Raw genomic sequence first — 7,389 nt, 5'->3', positions numbered from 1 at the left:
GACGCAGGGTGGGGAGGACAGAAAGAACCCCCGCGTGCCTAAGCAGGTTCTGGTGGGCATCCTGGCTGGGTGTAGGCAGAGGCTGGCTCCCGGAGGCCCAAGGGGGGCTCTGAGAAGGGGGCGGCCTGAGGGGGAGCCCAGGACAGCCCCTATGCTGCCCGTCCAGCCCGACCCCTCAGGCTGTGTTTCCTGAGACCTCCCTAGTCTAACCCAAACCTCCCAGCTCTGTCATTCAAAGGGATGGATTAGGTCCCCGTGGGTCCATTTCCCTGTTTCGGGTGCTGAGGACAGAGCTTCTGGACAGACTCAGCCCTTGCCCTCTGGAGCCCCGTCCAGCTGGGCCCGGATGATGCACCAGCCAGCCTGCGGCAGATGGGATGGACGACAAGTTAGGAGGAAAGAAGGGGGAAAAGCCGGGGGGCAAGTGGTGTGGAGCACAAAGGAACCCAGACTGCGAAGGGACTGCCCAAGGACTGTGATTCCCCCAGAACCTGAGTGGTCCCTGGGCAGCTATGCAGGGCCCTTTCGCCACAGTGGAGAGGGCATTCAAGGCCAGAGCCTGGTGGAGAGATGCCCTGCCCTCTTAGGACCCACAGCCCGGGTGACTTTGTGGGGTGCGTGTCTTACCCTGAGCTCCTCCCCACACTCCCAGCTTCGCTGCCCCAGGCCCTCCTTCCCCTTCTGCACTGATGCCTTCTCTGAGCAGCTCCCCTCCCCTGGCCACGCTGAGCTTCCAGCTGCCCCCAAGAAGACCGTCCCTTCCCGTGCTGAGGAGGCCTCCCTCACGGGGTCTCAAGCTCCCAAGGAGAAGGGCTACTTTGAGGCTCCCCTGGGACCAGGACCCCCAGAGTAGGACTGCTGGGGTGACCAAGGGTGGGGCCCCCAGCCCAATGCTACCCCGCGCAGGGTCACTGGCCTGGCCCTCGGAGCTCAGGGAGGGGGCAGGGCAGCCAGGGGCCAGGGGTGGCCTGGCTTGTTGGGCCTGGAAGGCTCCTACAAGCTGTGCACGGCTGTGTCCTGGAGGGCCCAGGGGGCTCCTGATGGAGGCACAGACTGGAGCCTGGAGGGCCAGTGCTGGTGGGAGGGCTCGCTCCCCTCCCGTGGGCCCTGGTGAACTCGGCCCCAGTTGGGAAATGGCCCTGGGTGCGGCTCAGGGGGAGACCCTCTGCCTCGGCTGAGTGCCTCGAACTGCGCCGGGCCCCCCGAACACAGAACCGGGATGGCGACCGCGGCGCTGGTTCAGGGGAACGTCCGGCGCTGCCTGGTAACTCGGTGGTCGACAACGGCACGTGCTCGGGACTATGAGGGAGGAGCCCCCAGTCCTCACCCACTGGGGAGGCGGAACCTCCCTTACCGGGGCAGGGGAGGCTGCGGGCAGGGCCGACGCCCTCGTGAGCGACGTCCTTGGCCCCGGCACTCAGTGTCCACAGCCCAGCTCGGACCCGCGCGCTCCCGCCGGGCGCCCCCCGCACAGACGCCTGGGGGAGGGGTCTGCGGTGGGCACGGGCAGCTCTGCACTTAACAGGAGAACCCAGCGGGGGTCTTCAGGGCCAAGGGCGGCCGCCCTCATCCCAGCGCCGCTCAGGACCGCAGCCTCCGCCTTCCGCGGTCCGGGGACTCGGAGTCGGGAAAGGGGCCTCCGAAAAGTAACTTGCCCGGCGATGCTGCGCGACCGCCTTCCAGCACCGGGAAGATTCTGGGCACTCAGGGACGCTGAGCTTCCCACCTGAGCCTCCGGGGGGACCCCTCACAACCGCCACCGCAGAGCGAGGCAAACCCAACGCGGGGGCAGAGGGCGCGTGCACGTGCGGGGCTGCAGGGATGCGGAGGGGAGGGCGCGGAGGGGAGGGCGCGGAGGGGAGGGGTCGCCCTCAGTCCTCGGTCCCGCCCCCAGCCCGCCCCCCCGGGCCCGCCCGACGCCCCCAGCCACCTGCAGACCGCGGCCCTGGGAAGAGGGCGGGACCCCGGCGCTGCGTGGCTGCGGGGCGCTCCCAAAGTCAACTCTTCACCAAGACAAAAGAAAGAAAACTCGTGACGCAGACTCTGGAATAATAAATACGTATTCTCTGCTACAGTCTCGGCAAAGGCCACGGCCCTAGAACGGGGCGCCGCCTCCGATGCAGTCTCAGGGCCACAGCCTCAGCGCAGCCACGGCCTCCAGGGCCCACCCGGGCCCTGCGGCCCCGCCCTGGGGGCGGCGGGCAGCGCCCGGGTCAGACCCGGCAGCAGCGGCGGCGCGAGCAGAGGAAAGGGGCCGCCGAGCGATGGCAGCAGCGGGCGGCCCGCGTAGACCTCGGGCGCTGGGGCCTCTGCGGGGGCAGCCGGGGACAGGGAGGCCGGGCGGCGGGAGGGTCCCAGCTGGCGCAGGCAGGCTGCCAGGTGGCCCAGCAGGCGGGAGCGCACGTCGGCCGGGACGCCCTTGCAGCCGGCCAGGAAGCGGTTCACCTCCGCCAGACACTCGTGGAAGCCGGCGCGGTACTTGCCCAGGACGGCGGGGTCGGCGCTGAGCGCGGCTGCGGGAGCGACACAGGAGGAGAGGTCGGTGCCGGGTCCCGGGGGTCCCGCGCCCTCCCCCCGCCTCCAAGCCGCCGCCGCCCGCGCCTCACCCGTCACCTGCACGCGACGCAGGCTCCGCAGGTGTCTCACGGTCATCTCCAGGATGTCCGCCTTCTCTAGCTTCGAGTGGCGGGAGCTCTGGGGGCGGGGATAGGCGGGAGGTCCAGGTCAGCTGCGACCCAGACTCCGGGTCTCGGGCCTTCGCCCCCGACTTACCTCTTTTCTGAGGGCGTCCAGGATGAGGGTTTTGAGCTGAGCGAGGCTCTCGTTAATGCGCGCTCGGCGCCGCTTCTCCATGACCGGCTTGGAGGACTGCGGGTCGGGCACCGGCTGAGTCCCGCGTTCCTCCGTCCCTCCCGCCCCCCGGTCGCCCCCCTCACGCCGGGCCGGGACCCCACCTTGCGGTGCTCGGCCGCGCTCCGGGGCTTGTCTGGGGTCCGGCTGGCGCTGGCCGGCGCTCCTGCCATCGGCGAGGCGCTCGGTTTCCCCGGCGTGTCTGCGGCCATGGTGCGCCCCGCGCCTCCCCGTGCCGGGTGGAGCGCGCCGCCACGGACCACGGGCGGGCTGGCGGGCGAGCGGCGAGCGCGCGAAGATCCGAGCCCCTAGGGCGGGTCCCGGCTCCAGGCCCGCGCGCGTCTCAGGCCGTTTCCCTATTTAAGGCCTCGCCGCCGCGGGGTGTGTGAACCCGGCTCCGCATTCTTTCCCACACTCGCTCCAGCCAATCGACGGCCGCGCTCCTCCCCCGCTCGCTGTCAGTCACGCCTCGGCTCCGGGCGCGGCCTCCGCGGGCGACAATGGCATGCGGGGCCCCCGCCCGCGCCCCCCTCCGACACCGCTGGGGACAGGGCCGGGTGATCCCGCGCTCCCAGATGCAGCCAGGGCCGAGCAACGCGCCGGGAGGGGCCGCTGGGGGCGAACGGGGACCGGGACCCCCGGGGCTGGGCGGAGTCTCGGGGCTCACTCTCCCGCCCAGGGGGCCGGGAGCCGGGGCTGGACGGAGCTGGGGCTGGCCGCGCGGGAAGTCGGGAAGGAAATTTCCCCAGTGGCGCAGGGTCCGGCGGCGCCGAGGGGTGGGCGAGCCTCGGTCTCGAGCCTCTTGGCTTCCTCCGCCCGCCCCCACTCCGGTCCCGGTTTGGGCCCTGCTCGGTCTCTGAGTTTGATCCGACACCGGCTCGGCCTCCGGGGGTCCCACCCTCAGGTGTGCGGCTTGGAGCACGGAGGGCTGCAGAAAGCCTTGGGAGCGACAGAGCCGGGGGAAGGTCGGCGGCCGGGTCGGCAGGCGGGAGGGCGGAGTCAGCGGACGGCGAAGGGGCGCACGGGTGACCCCGCAGAGCAGGGACGGTGATGGCGCGGGCCGGGCAGGACCACGAGGAGCAGAACGTGCGCGTGACGCGAGCGGGCTGGTGACGTCACCAGGCACCCGGGGCGATGACGCAAGCCTGCTGGGATGACGTCATGTGGCCCGTGTCGCCACGTGCTTCCAGGTGACCCGCTGGCGAACTCAGCAGCAGCAAAGTGGGGCTCACAGAAAAATGAGGGGCCACTGTTAATATAACTGCAAAGGGGCAGGTTGCGTAAAACAGGGCTGTGGTTATTTTCGTGTTTGCTGTTTTTATTTCGAATGCCGCTGCAGGGCACGTTGGTCCTTTCCGCACTCGGGGTCCCCGGCGGCCTCACGCGTCCGTGCAGCGGAGGCTTCCTGAGCCCCCTGGAGAGCCGGGCCTGGGCCCGGGTGTGGAGACCCTCCCGGGCTTTTAATCCGGGCAGGAGGCAGATGGCAGACTCAGCAGTCACGCCGTTGTAAGAGAACCGAATTAGGTGGGTGGCCTGGGTGGACAAAAGCCTTCTTTACGCCGGGTGGTCCCAAAGGCTTCTGCGGGGTGGGGGGTCCTCAGGGGGGAAGCCTCAAGGGAGGGCGTGGCATTCCCAGGGTGCGAAGGGGGCGCAGGGACGAGGGTAGTGGGGAGGGGGCGCTGGGCCAGCGAGAACCGGGAGCTTCTGGTCGGGGAGGGAGTCGGGGAACTTTTTGGGGAGCTTTTCTGAGCCAGGGAGTCGGCTGATTGGCAGGTTCGCCCCTGCCCGGGCACCTGGACCCAGGGTTTCTGTGCGGAAGCTTCCCCTCCCCTCGGACCCCACGTCTAATCTGGCCCCAAGCAAAGTCCTGCGGCCCACGCGGGAAGGCGCCTTCTTCGCGGCGCTGACCCCGGCCCTCCGCGGTGCCCCTGAGGCGCCCCCCACACCCCGCCGCTTGCACAGGGGCGCGCGCCTCTGGGGGGCTGCGAGGCCGGAGCGGGGGTGGCGCCCTCTCCGCCAAGAGCCTGTCCACGCCCCTCGCCGACTGGGGAAAGCCGCGGGGGCTGGGCGGGCGTCTCGGAGGTGGCCCCGCGAGCACTTAAGCCCCGGCTCTCCTGCCCCGACCTCTCTGCGCGCGCCTCGGCGCTGGAGAGGCTCGGACCGGCCCCGTAGCCCAGGAGGTGGTGTGGATGGTGTCCCCGTCCCGCGTCCCTCCCCGGCCTGAGCGCTGGGCCCGGGCGGGAAAGCCCGCGAGCGCCCCCAGTGGCCGCAGTCGCCGCCGCCTCCTGCTGGGGGTCATCCCAGGGGAGCTGCCGGCCTGAATCTCCCCAGCCCCTGGGCCCCGACTTGGGAAGGGATTTGGGGGGGCTCTGGGCCTCCCCCAGTCCCTAGACAGGCAGGGAGTTCAGGATGGAAGGAGGAGCCTGAGGATCGTTTTTATTTTTATTTTTTTTTGTAGAGACGGGGATCTCCCTATGTTGCCCAGGCTGGTCTCGAACTCCTGACCTGAGACGATGCTCCTGCCTCAGCCTCCCAACGTGCTGGGACTGCAGGCGTGAGCCTCCTCCCTGCCAAGCGTGGCTGGGACTGATCTTTCCCTCACTGGTTTTTAGATGGGCTCACTTCCCCTCCTTGTACCTGTTTTCTCATCTGTAAAGGGAGCTAACTTTTTTTTTTTTTTTTTTTTTTGAGGCAGTGTCTCGCTCTGTTGCCCAGGCTGGAGTGCAGTGGCACCAGAACCTTTGCCTCCCGGGTTCAAGCGATTCTCCTGCCTCAGCCTCCCAAGTAGCTGGGATTACAAGCATGTACCACCACGCCCGGCTAGTTTTTTGTATTTTTAGTAGAGATGGGGTTTCACTGTGTTGGCCAGGCTGGTCTTAATAGGAGATTCTACTTTTTTTTTCTTTCTTTGAGACGGAGTTTCACTCTTATCGCTCAGGCTGGAGTGCAGTGGCACGATCTGGGCTCACCACAACCTCTGCTTCCTGGATTCAAGCGATTCTCCTGCCTCAGCCTCTGGAGTAGCTGGGATTACAGGCGTGTGCCGCCACACCTGACTAATTTTTGTATTTTTAGTAGAGATGTGGTTTCTCCATGTTGGTCAGGCTGGTCTCAAACTCCCCACCTCAGGTGATCCACGCACCTCAGCCTCCCAAAGTGCTGGGATTACAGGTGTGAGCCACCGTGCCTGGCCAGGAGATTCTACTTTTAAAGCCACTGACGGCGTCCAACTCATAGTGAGCACCCACGCCCATCTGCCAGGGTTCCTGTCCCCAGGCAGCAGGAGGGGTCCTCGCTGAGCAGAGACAGGAGGGGCCACCAGCACTTGCCTCTGCTCTTCTGGAGAGGAAGAGACCCCCCCCCCCGCCCCCCGCCAGGGAGCCCACTCCAGGGTCTCCGGGGACTGTGTTCCTCCCACGTTCTTTGCCACAGGACAGCTCCCATCTGTGTGTCTGTCTCTCTGGGTCTGTGCCCTTGGCCTCTGATGGTCCCCTCCCTGCCTCTCGAATCTGGCCTTGATTTGTGGTAGGGGCCTCAGGGTTCCTGAGGGCCTTGGGGTTCCCTTGCTCTGAGTTTGGGCTGGATCCTGGGCTGCAGCCCGGGATGGTGCCGACACCTGGGTTGGGGGCAGGTTGCGTTTTTCAGAGACGGCCGTGATAGTATCTCCCATCCCCATATCTTGAAATGCCTTCTACATGAGACTCTGTGACAGTCTCAGCCGGGAAGAATGGGGTGTTTGGCAGGACATGACTTCTGAGGCTGACTTGGAAGACGCCATGCGTACCTCGCTGTCCTGGGACAGTCGCTCTTGGAACCCAGCTGCCGTGCTGGGAGGGAGCACGCCCTGGCCTCAAGGAGAGGCCCCGTGGAGGAATCAGCATTGGATTCCAGACTCCTGAGCAGCTTCTGGCGCAGGTCCCAGCGCGCCCCGTTCCAAGGCCGCCCGCGCACAGTAGGGTGGTTGCTGAGCGTGCTGTTTTGGGGTGGTTTGTGGTGCGGCACTCAAGACTGGAATAGTGGAGGTGGGCTGGGGCCCTGACCCAGGGAGAGTGACCCTTCCCTCCTCATCCCTGCTCCCTCCTCGCTGATCCCTTCCTCTCTTCCACAGAGGCAGAGGCTCGGCGACTTCCCCACCCCTCCCCCCCATTTAACGGGTGCTTCTTGGGAGCCACTGAAATCCAGCCGACCTCCTGGCCCTGAGTGGGTCAAGCTCCAAATGGCGGGTGGCCCCGGGGCATCTGCACAGCCCCCTGTTAGCTAAGGGGGGTGACTGATGAGGACATTCACACGCCAGTGGGGAGACTGTGGGGAAAACCGGGGTGTCTTCTAGGCTGGACCTGGGGGGGCCTCAGCCTTGTGGGGGGGTCTCCTCACATTGGGCCACTGTGGCCGCACTCCATGACCCCAGCCGGTGTCCCCAAAAGGCCTGTGAGGTGCTGGCTGTGACCTCCCCTCCCAACCTCTGACCCAGAGGTGGCGGCTGCCATCTCGCCACAGCCCTCAACACCCCCCTCACACACTGACTCCTGACATCAGAGA

General features: G+C 67.1%; 1 protein-coding gene across 2 annotated transcripts; it reads right to left on the bottom strand.

The window, feature by feature from the left end:
* Nucleotides 1–2,042: 2,042 nt before the first annotated feature.
* HES4 (hes family bHLH transcription factor 4) lies at nt 2,043–3,937 on the bottom strand. Of its 2 annotated transcripts, XM_003318952.6 has the most exons (4): nt 2,955–3,935; nt 2,773–2,868; nt 2,607–2,694; nt 2,043–2,513 (listed from the first exon to the last, which is right to left on the bottom strand). In XM_003318952.6, the coding sequence occupies exons 1-4, from the start codon at nt 3,060–3,062 to the stop codon at nt 2,140–2,142; spliced, it is 666 nt and encodes a 221-aa protein (XP_003319000.1). In that variant the 5' UTR covers nt 3,063–3,935; the 3' UTR covers nt 2,043–2,139. The 2 variants fall into 2 exon arrangements, with proteins under 2 accessions (XP_003319000.1, XP_009452954.1); XM_009454679.5 differs by lacking the exon at nt 2,773–2,868 and having other exon boundaries at nt 2,955–3,937.
* Between the last annotated feature and the right edge of the window lie 3,452 nt (nt 3,938–7,389).

This window comes from Pan troglodytes, chromosome 1 (assembly GCF_028858775.2).
Source record: "Pan troglodytes isolate AG18354 chromosome 1, NHGRI_mPanTro3-v2.0_pri, whole genome shotgun sequence".
In the NCBI taxonomy this organism is placed as follows: Eukaryota; Metazoa; Chordata; class Mammalia; order Primates; family Hominidae; genus Pan; species Pan troglodytes.
This window is presented reverse-complemented; position numbering and strand designations above follow the sequence as displayed.